The 21,842-nt window shown below is 39.0% G+C and overlaps 2 protein-coding genes across 10 annotated transcripts in view; one reads left to right on the top strand and one right to left on the bottom strand.

Annotated features, from left to right (window-relative positions):
* The window catches only part of DCDC1 (doublecortin domain containing 1), a 470,261-nt gene extending 466,422 nt beyond the window's left edge, over positions 1-3,839 (bottom strand). For 6 of the 7 annotated variants that reach the window (XM_059875151.1, XM_015474817.3, XM_015474816.3 and 3 more), the window contains exon 1: positions 3,713-3,839. The gene's annotated coding sequence lies outside the window, so the exon portion shown is untranslated. The remainder of the gene's footprint in view (positions 1-3,712) is intronic. The other variant, XM_015474819.3, reaches the window with a different exon arrangement.
* A 14-nt stretch (positions 3,840-3,853) lies between these two features.
* Positions 3,854-21,842, top strand: part of DNAJC24 (DnaJ heat shock protein family (Hsp40) member C24) — a 77,720-nt gene continuing 59,731 nt past the window's right edge. The window contains exons 1-2 of one of the 3 annotated variants that reach the window (XM_024975557.2): positions 3,854-3,920; positions 4,755-4,898. In XM_024975557.2, the coding sequence (XP_024831325.1) occupies positions 4,788-4,898 (111 nt within the window). In that variant the 5' untranslated portion in view covers positions 3,854-3,920; positions 4,755-4,787. The remainder of the gene's footprint in view (positions 3,921-4,754; positions 4,899-21,842) is intronic. The other 2 variants (XM_059874991.1, NM_001078102.1) reach the window with 2 other exon arrangements.

Below are 21,842 nucleotides of genomic sequence, written 5' to 3' on the forward strand. Positions count from 1 at the left end.
GTGTATAATAATACTCTATAGGATAGGATAAGTACAAAAGAGGAGTACACCCAGGACTGCTCTGAAAATTGAGAGAAGGTAATTTCTAAGGATTGGGCCATCACAAAAGACTTGATGGAAGAGATAGGTCTTAAAGAAGGAGTAAAACTGATACGAGGAAGAAAAGAGGTATGGTGTTATAAGCAAGGAGACGCATCCAAATATAATTATCAAGTACCAAGAAAATATTCAATTGTTTGATTGCTTCATGTATGAAGGTAATAGGTGATGAAGCTGGAAAACTGGGATCATACTGGGCAGGAATGCTGGACTTTATCCCCTAGACCTGTGATTGATAAAGTAGTCACTAGTAAGATGTAGCTATTGAGCACTTGAAAAGTGGCAAGTCCAAACTGAGATGATTTGTATAGGTAAAATACACATCAGCCTTTGAAGACTTAGTATGAAAAAAAGAATGTAAAATATTTCATTAATTATTTTTGTATTGTTTACATTTTGAAATGAGCATACTCTGGATACACTGGTAAATAAATATATTATTAAAATCCATTTCACCTGTTTCTTTTTATTTTTCTAATATGGCTACTAGGAAATTTAAAATCACGTGTGTGGGTTGCATTTGTGGCTTACACTGTATTTCCATTGAACAGTAGTGCTCTAAAAAATGAAAAAAATGAAGGAAGACTAATGAGCAAGGATTTCTGTAAAAAGTGTTTTAAAAAGTGGATTCTGGTATAAACAGGTAAGTTCACATTGTAAGACAATATCTGTTTTTCAATAAACTAATGGAAAAAAAAAAGAAAAAAAAGGTAGTAGTGAAGTATTGGGACTGCTATAGCTTAAAAGATACTTAAAAGACAGAATAACCAAATGCAATGTGTAGATTCCAGATTCTGACTCAAGCAAACCAATCATAAAAAGACCATTCAGAGACAACTAGGGAAATGTAAACAAGCACTAGATTTGGATAATATCAATGAATTATTGGTAATGTCAGAGGATTAATGACTTAATGGAGATGAAATTAAAAGTTGCAAACTAAAGTATGCTTTACAGATGTAAACTATGTTATTGTGAAATGACAGAACATTTGGGATTTGGTGGGGACAAAAAAAGTGTACCTCTTCCCATATCAAAAAATAAATAAATACAAGAAAGTAAATACTGTGATTAGAATTTTCAGAATTTTGTTCAAAAAGGCAGTAAAAGAGATAACACAATACATTAATGCAATCATAAATCAAAATAAAGTGCTATTTCTATAAAAAACTGAAGGGCTTGAGTATAATTATCTATACAAAGGACTATGCAGTGGAAAAAGGAAGTTTCAGGGCTAGAGAAATTCAAAGTGGTGCCATTCTGATAGTACTGTATAGGAAGGTCTTCAGAATAACACAGTTCTGTCATTTTAGGTATACTTAGGTCTACACAGTGGAGAAGGCAATGGCACCCCACTCCAGTACTCCTGCCTAGAAAATCCCATGGCAGAGGAGCCTGGTGGGCTGCAGTCCATGGGATCGAGGAGAGTTGGACACCACTGAGTGACTTCACTTTCACTTTTCACTTTCATGCATTGGAGAAGGAAATGGCAAGCCACTCCAGTGTTCTTGCCTGGAGAATCCCAGGGACGGGGGAGCCTGGTGGGCTGCCGTCTATGGGGTCGCACAGAGTTGGACACAACTGAAGCAACTTAGCAGCAGCAGCAGCAGCAGGGTCACATAGAATGTTGAAACCAGTCATGAAAATCAGATCTTCTGACTTAGTATTGATATAAAGGTGGTTGTGTCTGCCTTTAAACATGACAAAATCCTATGAAGAACCTAAACTATACTTTTCCTTTTAGATTTTTAAACTGTATCATTCAGTTATTCAGTTATAGTTCGGTGAAAGTCGCTCAATCGTGTGCAACTCTTTGCGACTCCATGGACTGTAGCCTGCCAGGCTCCTCTGTCAATGGAATTCTCCAGGCAAGAACACTGGAGTGGGTAAGCCAATTCCTTCTCCAGGGGATCTTCCTCACCCAGGGATCAAACCCAGCTCTCCTGTATTGCAGATCCATTCCTTACCAGCTAAGCTACCAGGGAACCATCATTAAATAACTGACCATATCAACATATCTTTTTCAATGTGCTTAGGGTTTGTCTTGACTGCTTCTCAAATGGGTATGTGGTAAAAGATAAAATTAAAAAAAAAAAAAAGAAATCTAAGGAGTAACAGCAACAAAACTACCTTAACATTTCCAAATGAAATTTATATCATGCTATGGAGAACAAAGATGCAGGTTTGACCTCCAGGTAAAATGCAAGCAAGAATAGTCAATACGTTGTCGAGTCCAAGCTTGCTCTGCTCGCCACACAACAGGCACCAATCCAAGATGAGAGGCTGAGTCAAGGAAGAGACTATAATTGGGGAGCCAGCTGATGGCGAAGATGGCAGGCTAGCACCTGAAAATAACCATTTTACAGGGTCTGGATGCCAGGTTCTTTTATAGATCAGACATGGGGGAAGGTGAGGAAGCAAAGTTTAAAAAGCCATTAATATTGCAAACATCTCACAGAATGGCAAGCCTCAGGCAGGGGATTTGTTAATTTCTTTCTTCCTGCCAGCTATGGGTGGACAGGGTTCTGAACAAAGGCACTCTAGTTTAACAGTCAGGCAGAGGGGCAGGATTCTTTAAGGCTGGCCATTCTGTATGATTATAACAGAAGCAGCAAAAACAAGTCAAAGAAACAGGACCAACATGGAATCAGGATTGGCTTCTCTGCAACAAATCTAAGGTAAGCAGCACATAGATTTGACAGTAAAAGCGAACAACAGAGCGAATGACAGGGAGAGGAAAGTGCCCATTTGGAGTACCCAATAACTACCTCAAAGTAAGCGTTTTATTTTGCTTTTTCTGTGAGCTTGAACGATGTCATAGCTGCCCTGCGAATAGTAAGACTTGCTAAGAGTGTGAAAGGACTTTGAAAAGTTTTCATTTTTCAAGTCGGTTTCTAAAATCTAAAAGAAATAAGCTGAACATCTCTTCCAAAAAAATAATATTAAAACTGAAAAACTTTGGGATTCCCTGGTAGCTCGCTGGTAAAGAATCTGCCAGCAATGCAGGAGACCCCAGTTTGATTCCAGGGTTGGAGAAAGACTAGGCTACCTACTAAAATATTCTTGGGCTTCCTTGATGTCTCAGATGGTAAAGAATCCGCCTGCAATATGGGAAACCTGGGTTCAATCCCTCGGTTGGGAAGATCCCCTTGAAAAGGACATGGCAACCCACTAAAGTAAAATCTAAAAGAAATAATTAAGTTGAACATCTCTTTCAAAAAAAAAAAAAATTAAAAACTTTTTACTCAGCATAGGTTTTAGTTGTCTTAGTTTTGGAACGAGAACATTCCAAAGGAAGTCTAGGGAGAAGGGAGGAATCAGTTCTTGTCACCCTTCTCATCGACCTCCACCCGCTCTAATCCCAACTGTACCCCCTCCGTAGCCCCCCACCCCTCATCTCCCGTCATAGTACTGCAGTCGTCAGCCGGGAAAGGACAGGGAGCTGCAGCGGGTAGGTTATATGGAGGAAGTTTTGGGGAAGGCGGAGGAAGCTTGGAGGGGCGTGCTGAGGGTACTCGCTGAGGAAGAGGAGAGAAACGACAGTCTGGGAGCCAGGACAAGAGCGAGTTAGAAAGAGGCGAAGGAAACCTTTTCCCACCGCGCCCGCACTTACTGTTGGTAAACTCCTGAGGTAGAGGCGATGGGTTACCATAGCGACCGCGTCCAGAGGGCGGAGCGGCGCTTCCGATCGGTGCCTCCGCCATTGCGGCTCGGCTGGAAACTTGACCGCGTTAGGTCAGCGACTTCCGGCGGAAGCAGAAGCCGGTTCCGAGGTTTGGCAGACAGCAAGCGAGGAGTGGGCTCTAGTGGCTCTACCGTTGGTAAGTTTGTGATCGAGCGGATCCAGGAGAGGGTACGAGTCTGTGGCTGGGCGACACAGGGCACTGTGAGTGCAGTAGATTTCCGAGTCCCAATTTTGAGGAAGCCCGGGATGTCTCGTTGAGTTCGCGGCTATGGGAAGAAGTTGCCTGGTTCTGGGGCTCCTAGCGGGTTCTCTTCGGTTCGGGAGTGTTGTCACGTCTTCCCTTGAAGAGTTTCAGGAGCTCTTTGCGAGATCTGAGCGCCTGTCCAATAACTGAGGGACTGTTGCTCTCCACCTGCCAGTGCTGACTGGCTATTTGGCGTGTTGTTCTTTGAAGATAACCCGAAAGACAAGAAGTGAACTGGAGACATTAAGAGGGAATGCTCCCAAATTGATTTTAATTCCTCGTTTTGCTTTTAAAGAATATTTATTCATTTTATAAACACTTATTAATCCAGGCAAGAATATTGGAGTGGGTTGCCATTTCCTTCTCCACTAGTATGTTTAATGAGTACCTACTCTGTGTCGCTTTTACCAAGAGATTAGCAGAAACACCTTTCTTAGAGGGCCATCCACCGCTCGGGTTCATTATCGAGTTCTTTTTCTTTCTTACGCTGTTGTATAGTCATTAATTTAAGATATAAGCGTATATCATGAAACATCTAACAGATTTGTCCACACTTGTCTATATACTTAAACGTGAAATTCTTGGGGCGTTTCAAATGAAAATATTTGCTTCTTCAGGCTTGCATTATTATCATGACTTAATATTACAGAACTTAGGGAAGCTGTACCTAGTTATTTCCCAAATATACGCAAACTGTAATGAATTGTTGTCAATATTTATATTCAGCTGATCTGAAAAGGACCTCTTCTTGTTCAAGGGATGATGGCGTTTGAGCAGATACCAAAAAAGGATTGGTACAGCATTCTGGGAGCAGACCCATCTGCAAGTGTATCAGACCTAAAACAAAAGTATCAAAAACTCATTTTAATGGTAAGTCTTTTGTTTTCAATTCTTATTGCAGGGGGAAAATCAGGTTTTTTTATGTGACCAGAAATACAGGTTTCTGTACAATGAATATATGATATCAAAGCAGGAATCAAAAGTATTAATTTGGTTAATTGAAAGTTTCTGTAATAGTGTAAAAGAAAAAAGTTGATTTGAGGTGGAATTGCATAGTGATTTGGACCATATCTGAGTAATGCTGATTCGTTTAAAATTCTAATTCTACCACTAACTAATCTTGGGAACTCGGGCAAGTTATTTTCCCCTGTATTTTCCTTGTGTTGGCTAAAGTCACGTTCCATTCTTTGTGAGCACGGACTATAGCTCGCCAGGCTCTTTTGTCCATGGAATTTTCCAGGCAAGGAATACTGGAGTGGGTTGCCATTTCCTTCTCCAGGGGATCTTCCCCACCCAGGGATCAAACCTGCATCTTCTGCATTGGCAGACAGATTCTTTACCACTGAGCAGCTTCAGGGAGTATTAAATGAAATAATCCATGTGAATTTCCTTGAAGTGTGCGATATTAGCATCCAGTAAACACTAGCTACATGTGGCTATTATGCACCTGAAACTTGGCTAGTCAAAAATGAGGTGTGCTGTAAGTATAAAACAGACATTGGGCTCTGAAGGCTTAGTACAGAAAAAGAATATAAAATAATCTATTACTTTTATGTTTATTAAATATTGAAGTGATAATGTTTTGGATATATTGGCTGTTTTGCATATTTTATACATATACAGTAAACATTCTATCAAAATTACCAGGCTTCCCTGGTGGCTCAGATGGTAAAGAATCGTCCTGCAAGGCAGGAGATGTAGATTTGATACCTGGGTTGGGAAGATCCCCTGGAGAAGGGAATGGCAGTCCACTCCAGTATTCTTGCTTGGAGAATTCCATGGACAGAGGAGCCTGGCAAGCTACAGTTCATGGGGTCACGTATACCCTAAATGTATTATCAAAATTAACTTCATCCATCTGCTTTGTAAACATTGTGTATATGGCTTGCATTTATAGTTTACATTATATCTTTATTGAATAATACTGATTTAGGCTAGTTAAAGACTTGTTTTTCACTGATTTCATTCCTTTGTGAAATGGGTTGTGGTATTTATAAAGAGATAGTATCTTTCTAAACTACCATATTAATTTTTTCAGATTATATTGTGAGATTTGTTAAGGAAATCAGTAACTATAATAATCTCCAGTTAACTCAGTTTACAAAAAGAGTAGAGGATCATTACTTTTATAATATGAGTTGTTTCTCAAGTTTTTATTAGATAGATCAGTGAGATTTTGCCATAACAGTGTGAGACAGTAGATATTTCACTGTCAAGAATATATTATTATCCCTGCTCTAGGTAATAAGTTGAGCTAAATGATGTTAAGGTTTCTTTTGTCTCAGGATTTTTTTTTAATTTATTTTAATTATTACTATTATTTTTTGTCTCAGGATTTTTAAGATTTCTGTCAGTAAAATCAAGTAGACTTTTTGGAAAAAATTTTTAGTACTGTATCATTCTTGTGCCTCAGTTAACGGAGATATGAGGCTGGAGAAGTACACTGGCTTTAGATCATGCATGGCCCTGTAAGCTATTTGGCATTTAATTTGACAAGAAGTTATTTGCACTTAGTACAGTAATATCTGTCAAATGTCAAACAAAGTGAATGAACTATTCTGCATCCTCTCTAGTAATATATCCCAGAGTTCCAGTTGCTGTACATCTTCCCCAACATTTGATGCTGTTAGTCTAAATTAATCTCTTAGGAGTTTTTCAGTTTTGCCACCATTCACATTTTGGGCAGGATAATTGTTCTGTGGGGTTATCCTGTGCATTGTAAGATGGTTCACAGCATTCTAGATGCCAATAACAACTAAAAATGTCTCCTGGTTGTAAAACTTGCAAACCTCCCTATCTCATTGAGAACCACTCCACTGCACATTCTCCTGTGTTCATAGTGATATCTCACTGTGGTTTTGTATTTCTCTCATGGCTGATGGTGTTAAGCTCATTTTTAATGTGATTTTAGCCATTTGTAGAATTTTTTTGTGTGTGAAGTCTCTTTTGAAAAAGAGACTTGATCTTATATATATATAAGTGTATGTATTTTCTCCTAGTCTGTGGCTTGCCAGCTGATTTTCCTAATGGTATTTTTCGAGGAGAAGTTTTTATTTTGGTGAACTGTAATTTATCAGATTTTTGTTTTATGATTAGTGCTTTCTGTGTCTTCTCTAGGAAGATCATGAAAATAATCTCCTATGTTTTCTTCTAGAAGATATGTAGTTTGCTTTTACTTTCGCCTGCATGCGTGCTCAGTCATGTCTGACTCTGCGACCCCATGAACTAGAGCCCACCAGGCTCCTCTGGCCATGGAATTTTCCAGGCAGGAATACTGGAGTGGGTTGCCATTTCCTATTCCAGGGGATCTTTCCGACCCAGAGATGTCTCTTGTATCTCCTACATTGGCAGGTGGATTCTTTCCTACTGTGCTGCCTGGGAATTGTGTATCCTGTGATATACGAAGTCATGTTTTTGGTTTTCCCTCAGTAAGGATATCCAGTGTTCATCATTTGTTGAAAAGATTTTCCTCTCTCCATTGGACTGTCTTGGCAAGATGGATCTATTTTTGGACTATATTCTGTTTAATATATTTGTTTATCCTTTTGCTAATACTTTTGTCTGGATTACTATAGGTTCACAATCAGTTTTAAAGTCACATAAAGTTAAATAATCTTATTCTACTTTTAAATGTTATTTTGGTTAATTTAGATTGCTTGCGTGTACTGTCCCAGCCACCACAGAAGCCTCAGTGTTTAAATTTAGTATGGTTATTCCAGCTCCAAAAATAATTGGGAAATAACTCCATTTTCTCTCTTTTCTGAAAAACTTTGTGTAAGATTGTTATTGTTAATTATTTAAATGTTTAATATAATTTACTAGGGAATTAAACTGGGCCTGAATTTTTCTTTGTGGAAAGTTTTGCAGGTATGTGTTTATTTTTTGAGGCTATAGGGCTGTTGAGAGTTTCTTTCTATTTTCTGTTTTGTCAACATAGGTGAATTATACTTTTTCAAGAATTTGTCTATTTCGTTTAAGAAGTCTAACATCCTTCAGGACTTCCCTGGTGGCTCAGAGGGTCAAGAGTCTGCCTGCAATGCGGGAGACCCAGGTTTGATCCCTGGGTTGGGAAGATCTCCTGGAGAAGGAAATGGCAACCCACTCCAAAATGTTCATACTGTTGCCTTATTAGTCCTTTATTGCTATAAATTATGTAGTTATGTTTTCCCTTTGATTCTTTATATTGGTAATTTGTGTTTTCTATTTATTTTTTCCTAATGAGGCTTACTAGAGTTTTTTCTCTTTCTTTAATCTTGTTTGCCAAGAACAAACTTTTACTTTGTGGACATTTTTATATTGTTTGTTCATTTCTCTTCACTTGATTTCTGTTTTTAATTTTATAATATCCTTTCTTCTACTTATTTGCTTTTATTTTCCTGGTTTATTAATGTAGAACCATTCATTATTGAATGTACACCTGTCTTCTTACATTCTTAACATAGTCACTTAAAGCTATAAATTTCGCTCTAAGCTAGGAAAACTGCTTTAACTGCATTCTACAAATTTCAATATGTGTATACTCAAATTATATAAAGTTTCTCCTCTAATAGTTTTCTTTGACCAATGGGCTACTAGGAAGTACATTGTTTAATTTCTAAACATTGGAAAATATTCAGAACTTTCTATTATTGACTTCTAATTTAATTCTGTTGTGATTAGATTTCATTCCTTTATATTAATTAAAACATTTTTATGGCCTAGCATATGATCTACCTTAGTTAATATTCCCATGCCCTTGAAAAAGATGTATTTGGCTTTTATTAAATCTAGTGTTCTATAAATGTCTGATAGATCAAGTTGATAGTATTCAAATACTTTATATCCTTATTGATATTTTTTTGGACGATTTTTATCAGTTTCTGAGAGAAGGACATAACATCTTCAACTGTGATTGTGGATTTGTGTTTTCCTCTATAGTTTTGTTAATTTTGTTTTATTTATTTGGGATCATTTTTATTGAGTGCATATATATGTGTGTGTGTGCATAAAGATTATGCCTTTATGAATTTGAACCTTTGATCATTGTCAATTTCCCCTCTGTATTTCTGACAGTATTCTTCCTGAAGTGTACTTTGATATTTCTGTAGCCAACACCTGTCTTATCCTTCAGTTCAGTTCAGTTCAGTCACTCAGTCAGTGTCCGACTCTTTGCAACACCATGGACTGCGGCTCACCAGACCTCCCTGTCCATCACCAGCTCCCAGAGCTCACCCAAACGCATGTCCATTGAGTCAGTGATGCTGTCCAACCACCTCATCCACGACAGAAGATGCTGTCGTCCTCTTCTCCTCCTACCTTCAATCTTTCCCAGCATCAGGGTCTTTTCCAATGAGTCAGTTCTTTGAATCAGGTGGCCAAAGTATTGGAGTTTCAGCTTCAACATCAGTCCTTCCAATGAATAGTCAGGATTGACTACCTTTAGGATGGACTGGTTGGATCTCCTTGCAGTCCAAGGGACTCTCAAGAGTCTTCTCCAACACCACAGTTCAAAAGCATCAATTCTTCTGTGCTCAACTTTCTTTATAGTCCAATTCTCACATCTGTACATGACTACTGGAAAAGCCATAGCCTTGACTAGATGGACCTTTGTTGGCAAAGTAATGTCTCTGCTTTTTAATATGCTGTCTAGGTTGGTCGTCACTTTTCTTCCAAGGAACAAGCGTCTTTTAATTACATGGCTGCAGTCACCGTCTGCAGTGATTTTGGAGCTCCAAAGGGTAAAGTCTCTCACTATTTCCATTGTTCCCCATCTATTTGCCATGAAGTGATGAGACCGGATGCCATGATCTGTTTCCTGAATGTTGAGTTTTAAGCCAACTTTTTCACTCTTCTCTTTCACTTTAACAAGAGGCTCTTCAGTTCTTCGTTTTCTGCCATAATGGTTGTGTCATCTACATATCTGAGGTTATTGATATTTCTTCCAGGAATCTTAACTTCCAGCTTGTGCTTCATATAGCCCAGCATTTCTCATAATATGCTCTGCATATAAGTTAAATAAGCAGGATGACAATATGCAGCCTTGATATACTTCTTTCCCAACTTGGAACCAGTCTGTTGTTCCACGTCCAGTTCTAACTGTTGCTTCTTGACCTACATACAGATTTCTCAGGAGGCAGGTCAGGTGGTCTGGTAGTCCCATCTCTTTAAGAATTTTCCACAGTTTATTGTGATCCACACAGTCAAAGGCTTTGGCATAGTCAATAAAGCAGAAGTAGATGTTTTTTCTAGAACTCTCTTGCTTTTTTAATGATCCAACAGATGTTGGCAATATGATCTCTGGTTCCTCTTGCCTTTCCTAAATCCAGGTTGAACATCTCGAAGTTCATGATTCACGTAGTGTTGAAGCCTGGCTTGGAGAATTTTGAGCATGTTTTTGCTAGTGTATGAGATGAATGCGATTCTGTGGTACTTTGAACATTCTTTGGCATTCTCCTTCTTTGGGATTGGAATGAAAACTGACCTTTTCCAGTCCTGTGGCCACTGCTGAGTTTTCCAAATTTGCTGACATACTGAGTGCAGCACTTTCACAGCATCATCTTTTAGGATTTGAAATAGCTCTGTTGGAATTCCATCACCTCCACTAGCTTTGTTTGTAGTGATCCTTCCTAAGGCCCACTTGACTTTGCATTCCAGGATGTCTGGCTCTAGGTGAGTGATCACTACTGCTGTTGCTGCTAAGTCGTTTCTGTTGTGTCCAACTCTGTGTGATCCCATAGACGGCAGCCCACCAGGCTCCCCTGTCCCTGGGATTCTCCAGGCAAGAATACTGGAGTGGGTTGCCATTGCCTTCTCCAATGCATGAAAGTGAAAATGAAGTCTCTCAGTTGTGTCCGACTCTTAGTGACCCCATGGATTGCAGCTTACCAGTCTCTTCCGTCCATGGTATTCTCCAGGCAATAATACTAGAGTGGGGTGCCATTGCCTTTTCCAGGTGAGTGATCACACCATCATGATTATCTGTGTCATGAAGATCTTTTTTGTATAGTTCTTCTTTGTGTTCTTGCCACCTTTTCTTAATATCTTCTGCTTCTGTTAGGTCCATACCATTTCTGTCCTTTATTATGCCCATCTTTGCATGAAATGTTCCCTTGGTGTCTCTAATTTTCTTGAAGAGATCTCTAGTCTTTCCCATTTCATTCTTTTTTCTCTATCTTTGCATTGATCACTGAAGAAAGCTTTCTTATCTCTCCTTGCTATTCTTTGGAACTCTTCTTTCAAATGGATCTATCTATCCTTTTCTCCTTTGCCTTTCGCATCTTTTCTTTTCTCTGCTATTTGTAAGGCCTCCTCATTCAACTGTTTTGCCTTTTTGCATTCCTTTTTCTTGGGGATGGTCTTGAACACTGCCTCCTGTACAATGTCATGAACCTCTGTCCATAGTTCTTCAGGCATTGTGTCTATCAGATCTAATCCCTTGAATCTATTTGTTACTTCCACTGTATAATCATAAGGGATTTGATTTAGGTCATACCTGAATGGTCTAGTGATTTTCCCTACTTTCTTCAATTTAAGTCTGAATTTGGTAATAAAGAGTTCATGATCTGAGTCACAGTCAGCCCCTGGTCTTATTTTTGCTGACCGTATAGAGCTTCTCCATCTTCAACTGCAAAGAATATAATCAGTCTCGTTTCAGTATTGACCATCTGGTGATGTCCATGTGTAGAGTCATTTCTTGTGTTGTTGGAAGACAGTGTTTGCTATGACCAGTGTGTTCTCTTGGCAAAACTCTGTTAACCTTTGACCTGTTTCATTCTGTAGTCCAAGGCCAAATTTGCCTGTTACTCCAGGTAACTCTTGACTTTCTACTTCTGCATTCCAGTCCCCTATAATAAAAAGGACATCTTTTTTGGGTGTTAGTTCTAGAAGGTCTTATAGGTCTTCATAGAACCGTTCAACTTCAGCTTCTTCAGTGTTACTGGTTGGGGCATAGACTTGGATTACTGTAATATTGAATGGTTTGCCTTAGAAATAAACAGAGATCATTCTGTTGTTTTTGAGATTGCATCCAAGTACTGCATTTAGAACTCCTTTGTTGACTATGATGGCTACTCCATTTCTTCTGATGGATTCTTGTCCACAGTAGTAGATACAATGGTCATCTGAGTTAAATTCACCCATTCCAGTCCATTTTAGTTCACTGATTTCTAGAATGTCGACATTCACTCTTGCCATCTCCTGTTACCACTTCCAGTTTACCTTGATTCATGGACCTGACATTCCAGGTTCCTATACAATATTGCTCTTTACAGCATCGGACCTTGGTTCTATCACCAGTCACATCCACAACTGGGTATTGTTTTTGCTTTGGCTCCATCCTTTCATTCTTTCTGGAGTTATTTCTCCACTGATCTCCAGTAGCATATTGGGCACCTACCGAGTAATGGCTTCCGGGACTGTCCTCTGCGCTTTCCCTTTGGTTGCTTTCAAAATTTTTTCTTTATCTTGTGATTTTAGTGGTTTCTCTGGCATTTGCCTAAAATGTGATTACTTTGCATTTATCCTATGTAGGGTTAACTGAGCTTCTTGGATTTTTGATTGCTGTCTTTCTTTAGTTTGTTTTGGAATGTTTTCAGCAATTATGTCTTCACTTTTTTTTTTTTTCCTGCTTCATTCTTTCTTCTCTATTTGGGATTCTGATTACATATAAGATTGTACTGCAGGTATTGGTTGCTCTATTCTTTTTTCCAGTAGTTTTTTTTTTCCAATTTTTATTTTAGTTTGCATAATTTCTGTGAACCTGTCTTCAAGTTCACTGGTTTTATTTTCCCTTCTGCTTTGTCCATCTCCTAATAAATTCATTACAAAAATTATTTCTCTTTATTATATAATTTTTATATCTAGCATTTATCCTGGCTCTTTTTATATAGCTTTCATCTTTCTTTCATCTTTTCCTTTCTAGTGTTGTGTACCACTTCCAGTAGTTCCTCTAAATACAGTCTTTTTAAAGTCCCTGTCTGATAATTCTAACATCTGGGTCTAACATCTGTCTCTGAGTCTGGTTCTGAAATTGCACAACTCAGATGGGAGTTGAACCCATGGACTGGGCCTTGAATCCACTGTCTTTGAATTGAAATTGCACACCAGGTCTCAGGACTTAATGAAGCTCAGGTTCTTTATGTTTCAGTACAGAAGGAATTCAGCGATAGGCAAAGTGATAGGTAAGAGGTAGATTTATTGAGAGAGGTACACACTCCATAGACAGAGTGTGGTCCATCTCAGCTGGCAAGAGGCCCTGGGAGATACACACTCCATAAGACAGAATGCGGTCCATCTCAAAAGATGAGAGCAACCCAGAAATGTGGTATGGTGAGTTTTATGGGCTGAGTAATTTCATAGGCTAGTAAGTGGGAGGATTATTCCAGCTATTTTCAGTAAGGGCTGGTATTCAGGAATTGGGCCACCACCTACTTTTTTGGCTTTTTATGCTTGGCCTTGGAACTGTCATGGCACAGTTGGGTATGTCATATAGCTTGTTAATATATTATAATAAATGTGTAATGAGGCTCAGGGTCTATTGGAAGTCAAATCTTTCCCATATGGGGCCTAATCGGTTCTAACCGTTTTTTGTGGTATCCTCAAGAGCTATGTCCTTCTTTCAAAGGTTATGCCCTGCTCCCTTCCCTTCTATTTCAGTTCTGTATGCTTTCTTCATGATGGAGCAAATTCTCTTGCTTCTTTGCATGTCTTATAATTTTTTTTGAATGCCAAAATTGTTTGTAAATGAAAAGCAGAGATTGAATTAAGGAATCTATTCTCAGGGATGGGCATGTGCCTTCTTTGTAAGGCGACATGTATAGCAGTCTGAGTCACTCTAGTCTGTAATTGAGCTGAGTTTTTTTGCTTGCTGTTGCTTTCGTGTTTTATTTCACCTTGGGCATCAGGTGGTTTGAGCAGGATCAGAACTGCCCCTGTAGCAGAACTTGGGATCTGAATCCCACTAGGATTTGTCTCAGCTCCCCTGCCCTGTCCTTGAACTTCATATTAGGAATGTCTGTCTCTGTCTTCCTGTTCCTTTCCTGAGTTGGGGATGACTGCTGCCTGGTGCTCACTGTGAAATCTAGCTTCCGTCCAGGGATTCTCCACTGCTTCAGTCCTGCCTTCTGACTTGAGTAAGCCGCTTGTGCTTGTGCCTTGTGGGTGACTCTTGGCAAAGGCCTGTCGGGTGGAGTTAGTGAATGGGTGCAGACTCTGTTGTGTCTGGGGTACCAAGGATTGTTGTGCCAGTCTGTGTCTGGTCCTTAAAATTAAAGTTCATTTTCTTCTTATCTGTGTCAGTATTGATTTCCTGCTTCTGCTGCCAAAAGTCAAAACAGTGATGGCTTTTTTTCCTCTCTTCTAGGGTCTTTTCATTTGGATTTTGGTTCGTTGGGTTTCTTTGAGTTTCTTTGAGTCATCAGCTCTCTATTTTTGTTTAATTTAATTAATTAATTGATTGACTGTGCTAGGTCTTTGTTGCCACTTGGGCTTTTCTCTAGTTGCAGCAAGTGGGGGCCACTCTCTGGTTGCGGTGCACGTGCTTCTCATTGCAGTATCTTCTCTTGTTGCTGAGCAGGGGCTCTAGGGCGCGGGCTTCAGTACTTAGGCCACATGGAAGGGCTTTGTTGCTCTGCGTCTTGTGAGCCCTCCCAGACCAGGGATCAAACCTGTGTCTCCTGCACTGGCAGGCGGATTCTTTACCACTCAACTTCCTGTTTAAAGCAATGGTTGAATTTCTAGAATCTGGCTTATTCTCCTGCGTTATTCCTTTCTGCATTATAATATGCCATTATTTCTCCCATCTTTGAAAATACCCTTTTTCCGAACGCATATCTGCCATCTCTTGCCCCAACTCTTTTGTTCTTTGCAGCAAAAACTGTTTCAAAAATTTGCCTCTGCTTCCTTTCTCCAATTTCTCCCTTCCTGTTATCTCTTAAACCTGCTACAGCGCGGCCTTGTTCCTGCCATGGCTCTCTCCCTAGTCCACTGTGTCCTTCCCTGCCTCACCCAGTGAACTCTTACTCATTGGCTCAGACGGTAAAAACTCTGCCTGCAATGCAGGAGACCTGGGTTTGATTCCTGGGTCGGGAAGATCCCTTGGACAAGAGAGTGTCCACCCACTCCAGTATTTCTGCCTGGAGAATTCCATGGACAGAGGAACCTGGCGGGCTATAATCCATGGGTTGCAAAGTCAGACATGACTGTGTGACTAATACTTTCTCCCCCCTCCCCTTTTTTTTTCCATGTACTGTTTTATACTAATTTATACTTCATACTTTAAATCTTATCTGGTGTTATCCTCTCAGCAGTCCCATAAGGTAGGTAATACTATCTTTATATTTGCAGCTGAGCAAACCAATTCTTAGTTATAATCAAGTGATTTGCCTGAAACACACAATTAGTAAGGTGTAAAATCTAGGCTTGATCATATATCCTCTGCCCCTCAAGACTCTCCCATTATATCAGACTTCTCATAATTGCCATCCAAAAGGGTTTACAGTTGTTCAGAGGCATAATTTTCAGTTTTCTGAATTTCAGTGGAAGGCCTATTCATGTACCGTTAATGAAGTAGTACAGAGGTCAGACATAATTACTATTCTCTGTTTTAATTTTGAAGGGATCTAGATTATATATGGTGTATGGAGATAAAACTTATTTTTCTTATTCTGTTTGTCTAAGTTTAGAATTTCTAATAGAGTTGAGAAGGAGAAAATTATAAGGGAAAATCATACTACTTACCATGCTTATCAGTTTTTTTTCAAAAACACTTTTAAAGTTCATAATCTTGCTTTCTAATTTGAATTACCATGTATTTTCTTAAGTCTGTTTTTCAGCAATGTCACCAAACAGTTGGAGAATAAAATTACATTTGACAAATACTATTCTGTATCTAATTTTGTAAAAAGGCGCATTTATTACATGCACTTTTCCAAGTTCAGAAGACTTTGAATTTAACACCTCCTACATAATTAGTTGTTGGGATAAAATATTGCTAAATCGCAGGCTGCTAAGTTTACAATACATGTTGATTTAGTAAATACTGTTTCCTTATTTTAGTTTTTGTAAACGTAGTACTTACTCAAGGTCCTGATTCTGAAAAATTCTTATTAACCAATTGTGATCTTTTAGAATGCATAAAAGATACATATAAAGCACAGAATTAGCTTGAAAGACATTTATTTCATATACCATTAAGTCTATTGCCTAATAAATTACTGTATAAAAATAAAGGTAATTGAATCAGCATTTCCCAGCAGCTTTTTTTTTTTTTGGTGGTGGGGACGGAGCTGTGCTAGGTCTTCACTGTGGTACACAGACTTAGTTGCCTGGTGTCATGTGGGACCTTAGTTCCCTGACCAGGGATTGAACCCACGTCCCCTGCATTGGAAGGCAGATTTTAACCATTAAACCACCAGGGAAGTCCTCCAGCAGTGTTTTATTAATAGGGACTTTGTGTGTGCTCAGTAGCTCAGTTGTGTCCAATTCATTGTGACCCCATGCACTGTATGGAATTTTCCAGGGAAGAATACTGGAGTGGGTTACCATTTCCTTCTGCAGGGGATCTTACCAACCCAGGACTCGAACTCACTTCTCTTGCGTCTCCTGCATTGACAGGTGGATTCTTAACCATTGGCTACCTGGGAAGCTGGTAGGAACTTAATAAAAGTAAACTGCTCTTCTTTTTTCCTTATGAATCAAATTTTAAACTATTTTTCTAGTTTTTTTTTAAGGTAAGTTGAATGATAATTCATTGCTTTGTGATGGTCTAGGGTCAAGAATGATTAGTTATGTTATCCCGTGTGTTTTACAGTTATGCATGTGAAAATTGCTGTTTACTGAGGAAAAAGCTTCCCCCCAAAACCTTTGTCACAGTGAAAATTGGGGGCCTTTTCCTGTTGATGCTGATAATATTACAGGATGCCTTTCAACTGCAAAGGAATTATTATGTTGGAAAATTATATGCTGCTGTTGCAATATGTTCCATAATCTTAAAGAAAATGCATGTAATTTGAGGCAAAAGTGTGCAGGTTGCTGTTGATCTTAAGGTTAGAAGGGTATAAAATGCCTTTGACAGTTACATGGGCATTCAGAGATTCTCTTGATTGTAAGTGATTATATATGTAGATTACCATTAAGCTTCTTATGTAATACACTTTAACATATTGAAAAAGAAAGTAGAAAAGGGTTCCTGAGCTATAGGGGAGAAAATTACCAATCAGAAAAGAAGGGAGATAAGAACAATTCTTTAAATAGGTCTTTCGACTATACTACAAAGTGATCATAATTATTGAAAAGGTATTTAGGCAATATGAGAAATTTTCTGAAAACATCTGGCAGTGTTGTGAGTAAAAATCAAAAGAGTATAACTTGTAGTGAACATTAATGATTTATGTTGATGTGGTTAACTGTTTAGCTGTCCTCTGGGTGTCATACAGGGTGCAGGGTATTTAACAGTAATTACTTCGGTATGAACTGTTCTCTTCCATGATAAGACAATGACATTTTAGGTGAACATTAAGTAATAACATTAACTAATACACATTACTGTGTATCAGACACTGTTCTAATCACTTGATGTCCATTTATTTAACTCTGTAGAGCAAGAAATCATTATTATCCCTGGAAAATGAGGCTCAAAAATTAAGTAACACTCTGGTTGGTGACAGGAAATTGACACAGTCTATATATACTTTGAAAACTAGGTAAATAAGAAAGCTAAGAGTTACCTTTTCAAAGTTTTCCTTATCTTTCTATTGCATATATACAGCAATAATAGATTGTATCTTTAGAGAAAAGGCAGCATTTATGTTACACATGCAGAAGAGAGAAGGGTTAACTATGTGGACTCTGCAGATGAGGTAATTTCCTGGGTTTGAATTCTGACTCTACCACATATTAGTTCTGTGACTCTGAGCCAGCTCTATAATTTAGGAACTTGTTTCCTTATCTGCAAAATAGGTACGAATCATTATTTATTCATAAATATTAAATACCCATGTGGATGTGAGAGTTGGACCATAAAGAAGGCTGAGCACCGAAAAATTGATGCTTTCAAATTGTGGTGCTGGAGAAGACCCTTGAGTCTCCCTAGGACTACAAGGAGATCAAACCAGTCAATCAGAAAAGAAATCAACCTTGAATATCCATTGGAAGGATTGATACTGAAGCTGAAGCTCCAATGTTTTAGCCACTAGATGCAAAAAGCTGACTCATTGAAAAAGCCCCTGATGCTGGGAAAGATTGAAGACAGAAGAATAACGGGGCTGCAAAGGATTAAGTGGTTAGATAGCATCACTGACTCAATGGGCATGAATATGAGCAAACACCAGGAGATTGTAGAGAACAGAGGAGCCTGGCATTCTGCAGTTCATGGAGTCGCAAAGAGTTGGACCGGACTTAATGACTAAACAACAACAACAACTATATGCCAACTCTGTTCTAGGCATTTAGTAACTAAATATCAATTTCATAGGGTAGTTATAAAGATTTAAATCAGTAATAAACCTAAAGCATCTAAAATAATGCTTGTTGTTGTTCAGTTCCTCAGTCACGTCTGACTCTGCAACCCTATGGATTGCAGCATGCTACGCCCTCCTGTCCTTCACCGTCTCCCAGAGCATGCTCAGACTCATGTCCACTGAGTCAGTGATGCCATCCAGCCATCTCATCCTCTGTCATCCCCTTCTCCTCCTGCTTTTAGTCTTTCCCAGCATAAGGGTCTTTTCTAATGAGTCAGCTCTTCTTATCAGGTGGCCAAAGTATTGGAGCTTCAGCTTCCAAATCAGTACTCTTAAAGAATATTTAGAATTGATTTCCATTAGGATTGAATGGTTTGATCTCCTTGCAGTCCAAGGGACTCTTCAAGAGTCTTCTACAACGCCACAATTCAAAAGCATCAGTGCTTTGGTGCTCAGCCTTCTCTAGGGTCCAACTCTCACATCCATACATCACTACTGAAAAAGCCATATTTTGACTGGGGGGACCTTTGTCGGTAAAGTAATGTCTCTGCCTTTTAATATTCTGTCTAGGTTTGTCATAGCTATTCTTCCAAGGAGCAAGGATCTTTTCATTTCATGGCTGCAGTCACCATCTGCAGTGATTTTGGAGCCTAAGAAAATAAAGTCTGTCACTGTTTTCATTGTTTCCCCATCTATTTGCCATGATGGGACTGGATGCCATGATCTTAGTTTTCTGAATGTTGAGTTTTAAGCCAGCTTTTCACCTTCTTTCACCTTCATCAAAAAGCTCTTAGTTCCTCCTCGCTTTCTGCCATAAGGGTGGTGTCATCTGCATATGTGAGGTTATTGATATTTCTCCCGGCAATCTTGATTCCAGCTTGTGCTTCTTCCAGCCCAGCATTTCTCATGACGTACTCTGCATATAAGTTAAATAAGCAGGGTGACAATATATAGCCTTGACGTACTCCTTTTCCTATTTGGAACCAGTCTGTTGTTCCATGTCCAGTTCTAACTGTTGCTTCCTGACCTGCATATAGATTTCTCAGGAGGCAGGTCAGGTGGTCTGGTATTCCAATGTCTTTAAGAGTTTTCCACAGTTTGTTGTGATCCATACAGTCAAAGGCCATAAAGTCAAAGGTGTAGTCAATAAAACAGAAGTAGATGTTTTTCTGGAACTCTCTTGCTTTTTCTGTGATCCAACATGTGTTGGCAATTTGATCTCTAGTTCCTCTGCCTTTTCCAAATCCAGCTTGAACATCTGGAAGTTCTCAATTCATGAACTGCTAAAGCATAGCTTGGAGAATTTTGAGCATTACTTTGCTAGCATGTAAAATGAGGGCAAGTGTGCAGTAGTTTGAACATTCTTTGGTATTGCCCTTTCTTTGGGATTGGAATGGAAACTGACCTTTTCCAGTCCTGAGGCCACTGCTAGGTTTTCCAAATTTGCTGGCGTATTGAGTATAGCATATTAACAGCATCATCGTTTAGGATTTGAAATAGTTCAGCTGGAATTCCATCACCTCCACTAACTTTGTTCGTAGTGATGCTTCCTAACTAAGGCCCACTTGACTTCGTACTCCAGGATGTCTGTCTCTAGCTGAGTGATCACACCATGGTGGTTATCTGGGTCATGAAGATCTTTTTGGTATAGTTTTTCTGTGTATTCTTGCCACTTCTTCTTTTATATCTTCTGCTTCTGTTAGATCCATACCATTTCTGTCCTTTATTGTGCTCATCTTTGCATGAAATGTTCCCCTAATATCTCTGGTTTTTGTGAAAAGATCTCTGGTTTTTCCCATTCCATTGTTTTCCTCTGTTTCTTTGCATTGTTCACTTAGGAAGGCTTTCTTATCTCTCCTTGTTATTCTTTGGAACTCTTCATTCAGATGGATATATCTTTGCTTTTCTCCTTTGCCTTCCACTTCTCTTCTTTTCTCAGCTATTTGTAAGGCCTCGTCAGACAACCATTTTGCCTTTTTGCATGTCTTTTTCTTGGGGATGGTCTTTATCACTGCCTCTTGTACAGTGTCACGAACCTCCTTCCATAGTTCTTCAGGCACTCTATCAGATCTAATCCCCTGAGTGTATTTGTCACTTAAACTGTATAATCATAAGGGATTTGATTTAGGTCATACCTTACTGGCTTGGTAGTTTTCCCTACTTTCTTCAATTTAAGTCTGAATTTTACAATAAGGAGTTCATGATCTGAATCACAGTCAGCTCCCAGTCTTGTTTTTGCTGACTGTATAGAACTTCTCCATCTTCAACTGCAAAGAATATAATCAGTCTGATTTCGGTGTTGACCCTCTGGTGATGTCCATGTAGAGTCATCTCCTGTGTTGTTGGAAAAGGGTATTTGCTATGACTAGTATATTCTCTTGACAAAACTCTGTTAGCCTTTGACCTGCTTCATTTTGTACTCAAGGCCAAACTTACCTTTTACTCCAGGTGTCTTTTGACTTCCTACTTTTGCATTCCATCCCCTGTGATGAAAAGGACATCTTTTTTTGGTGTTAGTTCTAGAAAGTCTCGTAGGTCTTCATAGAACTGTTCAACTTCAGCTTCTTCGGCATTAGTGGTTGGGGCATAGACTTGGATTACTGTGATAATGAATTGTTTGCCTTGGAAACGAACAGAGGTCATTCTGTTGTTTTTGATATTGCACCCAAGTACTGTGTTTCACACTCTTTTGTTGACTATGAGGGCTACTTCATTTCTTCTAAGGGATGCTTGCCCACAGTAGTTGATTATATAGCAGTCATCTGAATTAATTTTGCCTATTCCAGTCCATTTTAGTTCACTGATTCCTAAAATGTCGATGTTCACTCTTGCCATCTCCTGTTTGACCACTTCCATTTTACCTTGATTCATGGACCTAACATTCCAGGTTCCTATGCGATATTGCTCTTTATAGCATCGGACATTACTTTCACCACCAGACACATCCACAACTGGGCATTGTTTCCATTTTGACTCAGCCTCTTTATTCCTTCTGGAGCTATTTCTCTGCTTTTGTCCTGTAGCATATTGGGCACCTACCGACCTGGGGAGTTCATCTTTCAGTGTGCTATCTTTTTGCCTTTTCATTCTGTTCTTGGTGTTAGCACAAACAATGCTTGGTACATAGTAAATGCTCAGTTATTTTATGGTTGCATATAACAATTCAGCATTGGGAGACTGACACGTTTCTGTTTTTTTTTTCCCCAACAATGAAAATAACACTTTAGTCTTTTTTGATGGCTTAAGGGTCATCACTGTTAAAATTAATTTTTGTACTCTGAAAACACACATATAGATGGTTGAGCAGATAGTGAAAAATGTCAGATGTCAGCTTGATTTGTTCGTCTCTTAAAGTGAAGATGAAGAATGTATATCTGTA

This window comes from Bos taurus, chromosome 15, assembly GCF_002263795.3.
Source record: "Bos taurus isolate L1 Dominette 01449 registration number 42190680 breed Hereford chromosome 15, ARS-UCD2.0, whole genome shotgun sequence".
Taxonomy (NCBI): Eukaryota; Metazoa; Chordata; class Mammalia; order Artiodactyla; family Bovidae; genus Bos; species Bos taurus.